Source organism: Mandrillus leucophaeus, unplaced genomic scaffold, assembly GCF_000951045.1.
Source record: "Mandrillus leucophaeus isolate KB7577 unplaced genomic scaffold, Mleu.le_1.0 Scaffold269, whole genome shotgun sequence".
Lineage (NCBI taxonomy): Eukaryota > Metazoa > Chordata > Mammalia > Primates > Cercopithecidae > Mandrillus > Mandrillus leucophaeus.
The window spans coordinates 159,081-171,659 of NW_012102798.1; the positions used below are offsets into that span (position 1 = coordinate 159,081).

Here is a 12,579-nt window from a genome sequence, read left to right on the forward strand (position 1 = left end):
GTGAGACTGTGTCTTCAGAAAAAAAAAAAAAAAAAAAAAGACAGCAAACAACTCTAAATTTGGGTGAGGAGGCCTGTGCATGAAGGTCTGGCAGCTCTTCTCAAACTCCTTGGTTAAAGGAAAACAACAACAACAATTTATCATCAATATGCTACTCATAAGTAAGTGTGGGATAAAAGAAACTTGGAATTTATGTATCTCCTCTCATTTTACAAGTACGATTCCTTTGGGTAAAGAACCATCAATCAAATATCCAAAAGTATAAACAAATATCAGGAAGTAAAAAGTATTAACAAAAGTAAGTTCAACACGATGGCTTCAGGAGGGCTGCAGTGGCAAGGGAGGCAGCCGCGGCAGCAGTAGTGGCAAAGTTGGCCATGGTGGTGGTAGCAGCAGCAGCAAGCGGTGGTGACAGCACGGGCTCCAGGCCAGGACCATTAGTAGAAGCAGACCATGTGCAGGAAGGCCTGGCCGTTCTTCTCCTCCAACTTCTGAAGCAGCTGATCAATCTCATTCTCCGTATCCTCTGAGCGCTGCATACACTGGCAGAGCTCGCAGATGAGAAATGCCCCTATGATGGCATCTTCCTGGTTGTCCTGGATGTCCATGTTCACCACATGCACTGGCTGGCAGGTCTCCTGTTCTCTGGAATTCAGATCTTCCACCACCGGTCATCAATTTTCTCTTCACAAGTGATGATCAGATCAAACACATCTTTGCAATCCTGGAACCTTTCTGGCCGGAGCTTGATTCTCTTATTTCTGTCTAACATATACAGAATGCCATTCTGTGTATAGAATTCTTCGTCTTTCGTGATAAGATCAATGTACATTTCATCATATGTGGTTTCGAAATCATAAATATTTGGCTTGTTAGGTGCTGGTCCTGGAAACTTCACATGAGGTGCTGTTCCAAAGGACTGGACACTGAATCCTCATTTGCTGAGGATACTGTGTGCCTCCATGCTCCGGTTTTGGTTACTTGAGCACACCACCGCCACCCGCAACTGTAACAATGACATGGCTGCGACCGCACCCCCCAACGATGCTCTCACTTACTCTTCTACCGACCCCAGCACCTTAGTGCCAGCAGAATGGCGACCAAAAATGGTGACCGCGTCTCAGAGGATATAGTACGTGGCGTCTGCGCTTGCCAGTCTCCTCGCAAGCCCCGAGTGCGGAGCCGCAGGTACGCTGGCATCCGGGCTCAGGCAACGCGTTCTGTGACAGTTGGCGGCTGGCGCCTGCGCAGCCACACCCGCGCGCCACAAGGTGCAGCCCAGCCACATTTAAAATATATATATTTTTTCGGCCAGGCGCTGCGGCTCATGCCTGTAATCCCAGCACCTTGGGAGGCCGAGGCGGGTGGATCACCTGAGGCAAGAAGTTCGAGACCAGCCTAACATGGAGATACCCCGTCTCTACTAAAAATACAAAATTAGCCAGGCATGGTGGCGCATGCCTGTAATCCCAGCTACTCGGGAGGTTGAGGCAGAGGAATCACTTGAACTCGGGAGGTGGAGGTGGTGGTGAGCCAAGATCGTGCCATTGCCCTGCAGCCTGGGCAACCAGAGCAAAACTCCATCTTCAAAAAGCAAACAAACAAACAAAATATATACATATATATATGGTTTTTTGTTTTTGTTTTTCTGTATAGCGAAAACCTTATTGTTGTAAGTTCAATTGAAGGCTTTTAAAAAAGCCTTTTAAGGAATTCTATAACCATCACCAAAAAGTCAGTCTGTCCACCTGCATGATCTCCCAGAGCACTTCCGCCCCATGTGGTGGGGAGACAAAAGCAGCATGTGTGGGGCAGTTGTCTGACAAGCTGCTGTCCAAGCTGGTTAATCTCCTGTCCATCAGTTCTTTCCGTAAATCAAAGTCTTGATTTACGGAAGTCATGAGTTCTTATAGGAGCCTCATGACCTTACAATTGGCATCCCAGTGGTCCACGTTAGTAGAAGCAATGGCCCACTGTAAGATAGGGATGACTACTTGGCTTCTCAGCAAGGTGACAGGGCTACACTGAATAAACCTGGTGGATAGCCTGAACAGGTCGTCTACAGTGTCAGAGTGATTCTGGAGACCATTCTGCTGTTCTAGGAGCTGAAAGGTGGGAATGCACAGTGCCTGGACATGTCTAGTGGTCTCTGCCCACAGCCATCTTCCATGCCATACTCATCTACGAGGATAATGCCAAGGTATAGGAAACAAGAATGCTGATGTACGTGGCACGCATTCACACAAATGGTGTGAATCATTCTAGTGGTTACAGCAGCACGGCAGATCCTTTGCCTACACAGCGAACCGCAAAGTGCAGGCACCTGCAACAGTGCTTTGCAATCTGATTATGAGCCGGGTGCTTATTTAGAGACTCGCATAAAATTGGCCATATTTCCTGTATGACTTTTTGGCACCGATGAGTCTGTCTGTTTTCCACAGTAGAATTCGTATGGCTAAATACCACTGCAAGGCGATCTAAGAACAGTGTCAATGGTTAGAGAATTCCTTAAAGGATTTGCCAAAGGAGACAACCGTGGGAGCCGTCACCGTGACACACAAGCAACTTCCAGACTTCCACAAGCAAGTCACTAGTGCTGTGGAATGTAACCAGGTTTGCTGGGCCTTGTGAGAACTCACCAGGTTCTTTCGATAGCTCACGCTTCTGCACTATGCCTGTCACCCAGGAATGTCTTTTTAAATTAGAAGACTGGAAGAAAACAAAAACGACAATGTGTCCCACAGTCAGAAACCTCTGTCGTGGCAGAGGGGACTTCACCGCCACCAGGGTGTCCTGCCAGACAGAAAGAGACTCCAGGCTTCTGAAGGCCCCCTGGGGAGTTCTTGTTTGGGGGTGTGAGGGAAAATCAGGGAGGTTTAAAAAAAGATGGCTGTGGCCTGCCTGGCGTGGTGGGAGGGGAGGTGGTTTCCTGGCAAATTGATTTCTAAAAGGAAAGATAATTTCAAGAAAATAAAAAAGGAAAACTAAGTGGAAAAAAAGCCTTGTAAAATCAAATTCCAAATTAATGCCAACACTCACTCTTCTGCTTTTGAAAACTCCAATTGTTAGAACTTTTCCTTCAAATTACCATCTATCAAACTACATATCATTTGTGTTTGCTCATGGCTCTCTTCATTTTCAAAGTTAGGTTGTTTGGAAATAAATCTCAGTTGCAGAGCTGTAACTTAGGCAGGGTTATCAAAAAGTTGCTTAAGTCTGTCATCCTAGCAGTTTGGGAGGCCAAGGCAGACTGATCGCCTGAGCCTAGGATTTCTAGACTAGCCTGGGCAACATGGTGAAACCATGTCTCCTTTAAAAATACAAAAAATTACCCAGGCTTGGGGTGTGGTATCGGGCACCTATGGTCCCAGCTACTCGAAGGCTGAGGTGGGAGGATCACTTGAACTTGGGATGTCAAGGTTACAGTGAGCCTTGCTTGCACCAATGCACTCCAGCCTGGGCAACAGAATGATACCTTGTATCAAAACAAAAACAAACACAAAAACAAAACATGTTGCTTAAGATCATTAAAGTACATGGGGCTAGAAATGTTTTTTAAAAATATATATAATTACACAAAAGAATGAAATTAGAGAAATTGAATTATATCAAATTAAAATTTTTTGCATGAATGACACTATCAAAAGAGCAAAAAGTCAACTGACACACTTGGGGAAAGTATTCACAAATCATATATCTGACAAGAGGTTCATATCCAGAATAAATATTAAGAACTCCTGTATCTCAAAAACAGAAATGCTAACAATCAGATTTAAAAATGGGCAAAGGACTTGAATAGGCATTTCTCCAAAGCGTATGTACAAATAGCCAATAAACACATGAAAAGATTTTCAACATCACTAATCGCTAAGTGAATGCAAATCAAAACCATAGTGAGATACCACTTCACACCCACTAGGATGGCATATATATACACACACACATATATATAATATGTACACACATATATATAATATATATGTTTTTTAAAACAGAAAATAATAAGGATTGCAAGAATGTGGAGAAATTTAAACCCTTGTGCACTGCTCTTAGAAATGTAAAATGATGCAGCCACTATGGAAAATGGTGTGACTATTCCTCAAAAAATTAAAAATAGAAACAGCATATGATCCAGCAATTCCACTTCTGGGTATATACCCAAAACAATTGAAAGCAAGGACTCAAACAGATATTTGTACACGAATGTTCATAGCAGCATTATTCCCAATAGCCAAGAGGTAGAAGCAAACCACATGTCCATTAGTGAATGAATGTATAAACAAAGTGTGGTATTTACACACAATGGAGTATTATTCAGCTATATAAACCAAGGAAATTCTGATACATGTTACAACATGGATGAACCTTGAAGACATTATGCTAAGTGAAATAAGACAATCGCGAAAGACAAGCATTGTATGAATCTACATATTTGAGGAACCTGAAGTAGTCAAATTCATAGAGATAGAAGTAGAACGGTGTTTGTGAGGAAAAGGGAGTTATTTTTTAATGAGTGCAGAGTTTCAGTTTTGTAAGATGAAAAAATTTTGGAAATGGGTGGTAGTAGTGGCTGCACAATTATGTGAATGTACCTCATGTCACTGAACTGTACACTTAAAACTGGTTAAAATAATAAATTTTATCTATATTTTATCGCAATTTAAAATATAAACATTGATACATACACTGGAACTGTGTCCAATCAATATTGGCCCACCAAATGTAACAAATGGATCATACCAGTGCAAAATGTAAATAATAGGGAAAACTGACAAAAGAGTAAGGAGGTATAGGAACTATGTACTTTCTGCTTTTTTTTTTCCTACTGCAAACGTAAAATTGCTTTAAAAATCACCTATTTAAAAACAAGACAAATGTACATACTAAGCTTATTGCCTCAAGAAACATCACCTTTCCCTCAATCAGGATTCTCTAGTTGCACTAGCACAGTGGTAAGTTTGTCTCTGGCCCTAAGCCAGACTTCGTGGCAGCCAGCAATGATGAAAAAGCCAGACACCCTATGTCAAGGGCAGAAATGCTAATGTTCTAGGGCTTCTTTGATTCCTTTTTTTCGTCCTCTACTTTTTTTTTTCTCATAGTACATTGTTCTGTAGAGTTATGGTTGCATTTGTTGCTGCCTACTTCAGATGCCACAGTTGTTTGTTATGGCTCTGATATTTCATTAGGATCTGACCAATTCTGATAACAAAAGAATTAACTTGTACATTTTAGATTATTTTTTCTGGAGTATACCCCCTCTGTGGCTTGTATAAATGGTAGTATATTTATTTCTTTTAAGTATGTCTTTCTATTTCAGCCAACATTTATTGAGAAAGCGCCTTGTATCAGATAATTTTCAAAGTTCTAAGAATACGATTAAAAACATTTTTTTCTTTTACCTCAGTTGATACTACAGTCTAGTAAAGGAGACAGACATTAAACAAACAAGCTTGCAAATAAAAATGTAAATATATTCAAGGAGGAAATGAAGTAGCTGCAATGACCCACTTTAGATTAGATGGTCAGAAAAAACCTATTTGTGGGAAGTAACTTTCAAGACGAAGCCAGTAAGATGACTAGGAGCCAGCCAGGTCAAGTGTGGGGAGAGAGTATTTAGGCAGAAAGAAGAGTATGAGCAAATTTTCTGAGATGGGAATGTGCTACGTGAATTTGGGCAAAAAGAACCAAAAGGCCAGTGTGACTGCAGTGTAGTGAGGGGAAGACGGGCACAGATGAGTTCTGAGAAGTGGACAACTGTCAAGTCATATAAGATCTTATATCTCTGGTAGGTGTTTTCATGTTTAGAGTAATAAGATTATAAGAGTGTCAGAAATTGTTCTAAGTGCTTTACTTGCTTTTTAGGGTTTTTTTTTTTTTTTTTTAGTACAGATGGAGTCTCACTATGTTGCCCAGGATGGTCCTGGACTCCTGGGCTCTAGGGATTATCCCACTTCAGCCTCTCGAAGTGCTGAGATTACAGGCGTGAGCCACCAAGCCTGGCCTCTAAGTGCTTTACTTGTATCATCACATTCAATCCTCACGAAAACCCTGGAAGGTGGGTATTATTATTCTCATTTTCAAGATAAGAAAAGCGAGGAACAGAGAGGTTAAGTGACTTGCCCCCGGTCACTAGTAAAATAGCACAGATAGATTTCAAACTCAAGTGGTCTGACCGTAGAACCAAAATTCTTCATTCCTCATTAAATATGACAAGAAACAATAGAAGGGTTTTAAATGAGAGGCTTATATCTTGAGATTTACACATTTTAAAGATAATTCTGATGGAACTGGAAAGAACCGCTTGGAGGTGAGCAAAAGAGAAAGCGGGAAAAATAATTATGAGGCCGTTACCACAGTCCAAGAGAGAGATGACTATGGCTTGTTTCCTAGTGGAATGAGAAAAATAAGATGGATTAAAGATATGTCTTAAAAATACTTTGTTCAGTATATAGGAAGAATGGATAGGATTTGGTAATGTACTAGGTGAGGACAGGGGAAAGAGTGCAATCAAGGTGATATATCTGGCCCTTTTGCAGATCATCATTCTTAAATTGCTTGTAGTTTTAATTGAACTAAACTAATCATTCCTTTTGTGGTAACTGAGGTTGGTGTTTTTTATTCTCCAATAATAAGCCTTCTATTAGTTTGTTTTCCCCAATTTCTACTGTGTACAGCTTAATTTGGCAGATTTAATTTCTGATAAGATTGAATTTGTTATGCCAAGAAGATCAAACATAAAGAGAAAAGAATACTTTCTGTTTTCAGTCTATCAAAGCTGCTATAACAAAAATATCATAAACCGGGGGGCTTATAAACAACAAACATTTATTTCTCACCATTCTGGAGGCTAGGAAGTCCAAGATTATGGTGCTAGCAGATTTGGTTTCTGGTGACGGCCTACTTCCTGTTTCATGGATGCCCATTATTCACTGTAACTTCACAGGATAGAAGGATAAGGGAGCTCTCAGAGCTTTCCCAGGCTTCTTTTATAAGGGCACGAATACCATTTATGAGAATGGAGCCCTAATCACCTCCCAAAGTTTCCTCCTCCTAATACACTTAGTTTGGGGGCTAGGACTTTAACATATTAATTTGGGCAGGGGGGGACACAAACATTCAGACCATAGTAATTCCTCATCCCGGAAAGTTATCCACAATCTTAAATCATGTTAATAGACCATGCTTAATACCTGAAGAACATCAGTTACCTTATCCTGACTTCTGAAGAGTTTTACATTGAATCCTTGGTAATTATTATGCATTATGGACTTTTCTATCAACTATCCTTCTGTTCAGTAATAATATCTAATAGAATATTATATTTTGCGGCAAAAAAATCACCACATTTACCATGTAATTTTCAGAGCAAGTGTCAGTGATCACTTGGGTGGGATAGAGTAAGACTTGATTCTTTCTATCCTGATTTTAGAAATGTTAAAAGTCACCGTGTGTATTTGAAGATGTCACATATGCTCTGCATTCTCAAGTCTCTCTCTATAAAATCATGTGTCTTCAGTGATTGTCAATTAATATACAAAAGTCCTCTGGCTTATTATTTCTCAGAATCCTCTTATAAAACACTATTATGAGCAGTGATCATGGAATTATCATCTTTTGGTAATACTGAAAGTACCAGGGATTTCTTTAGTTTCTCCCTTGATCCTTTGCTCATTCAAAATCTGGCTCCTAGTGTTACTCTATGCTCCTTAATTTTCCAAAAGTATGAATACTTATATGTGTATACACACACACACACACACACACACACACAGAGGCATGAATGCTGAGAATGCTTTAGCTTCTTTGAAAAATAATTATTGTTTTAAAAACCTTGAGTTTTATTTTTTCCAAAGATGAGAATCCATGATCCCTACAGTCGATATCCATCACTGGCTTTGGCTGGGGTTGGGCTATACACAATGTAAGACAGATGGAAGCTTCTCTACCAAACTGTCACTGTTTTCAGGAACTAAAATTCTCCCTGAATGTGCCCCTTATTTATATAATGTTATTAAAGACCAGTGGCACAAATGGAGAAGCAGAATGTGTAAAATTTCGCTGATTTATTCATTTTCCTATTAGATTCACATATGAGGAAGTTCCTACATGAGTTATTTTACTTAAAAGAAAATTATTATATTTTTACTTCACTAATCGGGCCTCCCCAGTGTTTATTACATAAAACTCAACCTTTCCAATGTGGTATTCAATGTACCTACGCAATCCAGGTCCTGAATTGCCTAGCATTACCTTCTACTTTTGCTGTTCATGAGACTTATTTAATCTAGACAGGCTCCTAAGTCCTCCAGAAAATTTTTTTTAAAGTATTTTTGCTCATCAGACTGCCCAGTCTTATAAAGTTAATTGAAATATGTTCAATTGGCTGGACACAAAGCCTCATGAGTGTTATTCTAGCACTTTGGGAGGGTGAGGTAGGCAGATAGCTTGAGCTCAGGAGTTTGAGCCAGCCTGGGTAACATGGAGAAACCCCATTTCTACAAAAATACAAAAATGAGTCAGTTGTGGTGGTGTGCTCCTGTAGTCCGAGCTACTTGGAAAGCTGAAGTCAGAGGATTGCTTGAGCCTGGAGGGTCAAGGCTGCAGTGAGCAGTGATGGCACTACTGTACTCCAGCCTGGTCTACAGGGCAAGACACTGTCTGGAAAAAAAAAAAAAAAGAGAAAAAAGAAAAGAAAATAAATATGTTCAATGATTTATTCATTCAGTAACAGAAACTCACCTTTTATGTGTGTGGTTATGAATGAGATACCAAGATAAGTCTTAAGATATTTTGAAATACAATTCTTGTTTATTTTTTTCCAATGTAGTAAAAACAGATTCAGAGATCCGAAATAAATATTGTGTGTTGTTTTCTTCTTTGTTTTGATAATTTCCAATTATGTCTTTTAGCAGATATATACATATTTTAGGACAAAATAATGCCCTTGCCATATTTGATCTCAATACACATGATTTTACATTTTTAAAAGTTTTGAAAAAAATAGACTCCCAATGTGAGGACTGTGGACCCTTAAGAATTCTTTCGGGGGAGCTAGACTGTGGGTTGCATGTATCCAACAGTCATTAAACTAGGAATCAGCTAAATGATCTCCAGTCATCTATTTTATTTTGAGGAATATACTACAATCTAAAAGAACGATGATTGCCAGATAGGTCAAGAATGGAAATCCTTGATCACCTCTATTAATTTCAAAAATATCTGAGTAATGTCTTAGCAAAAACATGGAATCTAGTTATCAGTGGTATCATCAACTATGGGTAATGACTACAAACATACGTGTGTAATTATTCCCTTGAAAATAGTCTTTTGCTAATATGATAATTACCATTAAAGGCAATGACTTCATATAATATGGCCTGTTTTTATTCCTAAACATTTTCTTTTCAAATAATCATAGATTCATGTGAAATTGTAAAAAAGAATATAGAGACATCCCACATACCTTTATCCAGTTCCCCTCAATGGTAAGATCTTGCAAAACTATTGTACAAAATCACAACCAATATATTGACATTGATACAATCCACCTGTCTTATTCAGCTTTCCTCAGTTTTTTTCTCTTTTTTTTAAAATTATACTTTAAGTCCTAGGGTAGAGGACTTAAAGTACGTAGAGGCAAATGGATGGAAAATATATAATAAGGGACATAGAAACTATAGCTAAAGATGGCAACATATATGTAATTGGAGTCCCAGAAGGAAAGGAGATAAAGAATGATAAAGAATGAGGCAAAAATCCTCCAGTTTGCTAAATTCTCTTTTTACTGTGTAACCCTCTATTAAACCAATTACTGAGTTGTTGATGTTTATTTTAGATTTATAGTTCTACATTTTCTGCTTGATCATTTGTTGGAGTTTTCAGCTTGTGACAAAAATTTCTATTTTATTTTATGTCTTTGAGCATATTCAGTATAGCTAATAAGTTCTCTTAACTCTTATAGTCTGCTACTACATATCAATTTATATTATCCATTGTTTCTCTGATTTCGCTCATGTTTTCTAGTCTTTTAATTTCCTTAGTTATGTTTGATTGAACACTGTGATGGTTAATACTGAGTGTCAGCTTGATTGGATTGAAGGATGCAATATTGATCCTGGGTGTGTCTGTGAGGGTGTTGTCAAAGGAGATTAACATTAGAGTCAGTGGGCTGGTGAAGGCAGACCCACCCTTAATCGGGTGGGCACCATCTAATCAGCCACCAGCAAATATGAAGCAGGCAGAAAAACATGAAAAGGAGAGATGGGCCTAGCCTCCCAGCCTACATCTTTCTCCCCTGTTGGATGCTTCCTGCCCTCAAACAACAGACTCTAAGTTCTTCAGTTTTGGGACTCGGACTGGCTCTTCTTGCTCCTCAGCTTACTGACAACCTATTGTGGGACCTTGTGATCATGTAAGTTAATACTTAGTAAACATATATATCCTATTAGTTCTGTCCCTCTAAGAGAACCCTGACTAATACAAATACTTCTAATTGTATATGGAAAAATTATGGAAATAATTTCTGGCATATGATGATATCTTCCTTCAGAGAAGAGTTACATTTGCTTCTGGCAAGTGGCTAGGGACACTGACATTCTTGCATCACATCTGACCATTTTCAGATATTGAGATTATTTCAAGTTTGACCTCATCCCTTGTGGGAGCACATCTAGTTCTTGTTTTCCTCTTACTCCTAGTGTTTAGTTTTTTGTGTTTCCAACCCAAACTGTAGGCATTTATTACACTACCCTTGGTAGGTCTTGAGCTCAAGATTTTGTCTCCACATCCCACAAACTTATTGAAATATTCCTCAACCTCCCTCTTCTGAAATAGACGGACATTTCCAGCTGGGCTTACTGCTCTGGATCTTCTGGGTTTTCTACTCTCCCATATCTTGTCTTGGATCCATAAGTCTTCATTATCTTAATAGCTCTCCAATGTCTCCAATTATATCCATATATATGCTCTTAGATACATCTATTTAAGTATGGGAAATATATTTAAATATTTTTAGCTTTTGTATTTTTTCTCAATTGGATTATTGGTCTGAGTCTTCTGTTTTCTCATTATTGGACATAGAGGTTATGTCCATTCAAAAAATTTGATTGATAGTGTTAAATTGTGCTTCATACAAGTTCTGCAAATTTAATGCTTGTTGCTCCACATTTTTACCAACTAAGAACATGTTATCAAGACCTTCAAATTTTGGTAATAAGGTGAAGTATAATTGTATCTCTGGTTAATAATTTGCCACTTTATTATCATGAATAAGAACTGGGTTACATTATACATATAAAATAGCCTATTCTATATTTTTCTGTGAACTCAGTTTATATTCAATTTTCATTTTCCTTTTATGTTTATGTTCTTCTTTATAGAAGCTCTTCTATATCTAGCCCTTTTTGTTCCCACTCCGAAGTGTGGGGTCATGTCACACCCTACCTTGGAAATCCTTGGACTCGGGTTTTTCTTCCCCTGCACCCAAAAGTCTGTCAAAAATATTTGTTAACCTCTCTCTTCTAGAAACAACTATTAAGAAAATTAGACTTTGTGACATGCAGTGCAACAATGTTTTCATGTTTGCCATTTGTCTATTCACTTTATAGATTTTCTGTTGCCATAAAGTTATTTTTAATTAAAAAATGAAATGTGAAAATTACAGAATTTTTCTTCCTGTCATAGATTGAGAAAACTTGCTTTAAGTCTGACATAAAACACAGGAATCTAGAAAAGAAAATAGATAATTTATATTGTATGGATCTGTTTCCGGACCTTTAATTCTATTCATAGGTACATCTATTCATGTGTGAGAACCAAAATTTTAATTATTTCACATACATTTTATATTTGAAACCTTGTAGGAAATGTCACAATGAAATTATTCATCTTTTCCAGAATTTTTCCAGCTATCTTTGCACACTTATTTTCCATGTGGATTTTAGAAGTAGCTCATTTAGATCCAAAAAATATTGCACTACTTACAATTGTATTATATTATACATACAGAATGATTTAGGAATGATTGCATCTTTATAATATTGAGGCATATTATCCATATCTTTTCAGATCATCAAGTATTCTTGTGTATCTTTCAAAGCTTTATAATGTTTTATCCATGTAGATCTTGTATATTTTGTATTTGGTTTATTCTTGCTTATTTCATTTTTATTATTTCAAATAAGCTGTTTATTGTCATTATATTCCTTAAAGGTTTTTAACACACACTTAAATAATATTGTTTTCTGTATATTAATTTGATACTCATTCAAATTTCTGATTTCCCTTAACAATTTTAAATAGTTTATCATTTGATTTTTTTTTTTTAGTTTCCAGGTTAAAAAAAAAGTATCTTCAATTAATGGTAATTTACCAAATTTTATCAACTTTTAAAATTTGACAACTCTATTTTATGCCAATTATTTTTTCCATCTCTAATTGTGTTATCTAGTACATTCATAACAATGGTAAATACTCATGATGATAAGGAACATCATTTCATTTTTGTTTATATTAAGCGACTTCAGTATTTTCTCATTAAGCATGATATTGGCATTTGGGTTGAGATATTTATATTTTTAT

At 37.6% G+C, this 12,579-nt stretch overlaps 1 protein-coding gene and 1 pseudogene across 1 annotated transcript; both read right to left on the bottom strand.

Moving 5' to 3' along the window:
- Positions 1 to 437: 437 nt before the first annotated feature.
- On the bottom strand, positions 438 to 1,021 carry LOC105542826 (RNA polymerase II subunit A C-terminal domain phosphatase SSU72-like). The gene is given in 2 exon segments (XM_011984531.1): positions 438 to 670; positions 673 to 1,021. Coding segments are annotated over 2 exon segments (582 nt in total).
- A 643-nt stretch (positions 1,022 to 1,664) lies between these two features.
- LOC105542827 lies at positions 1,665 to 2,484 on the bottom strand (annotated as a pseudogene).
- Positions 2,485 to 12,579: the final 10,095 nt, after the last annotated feature.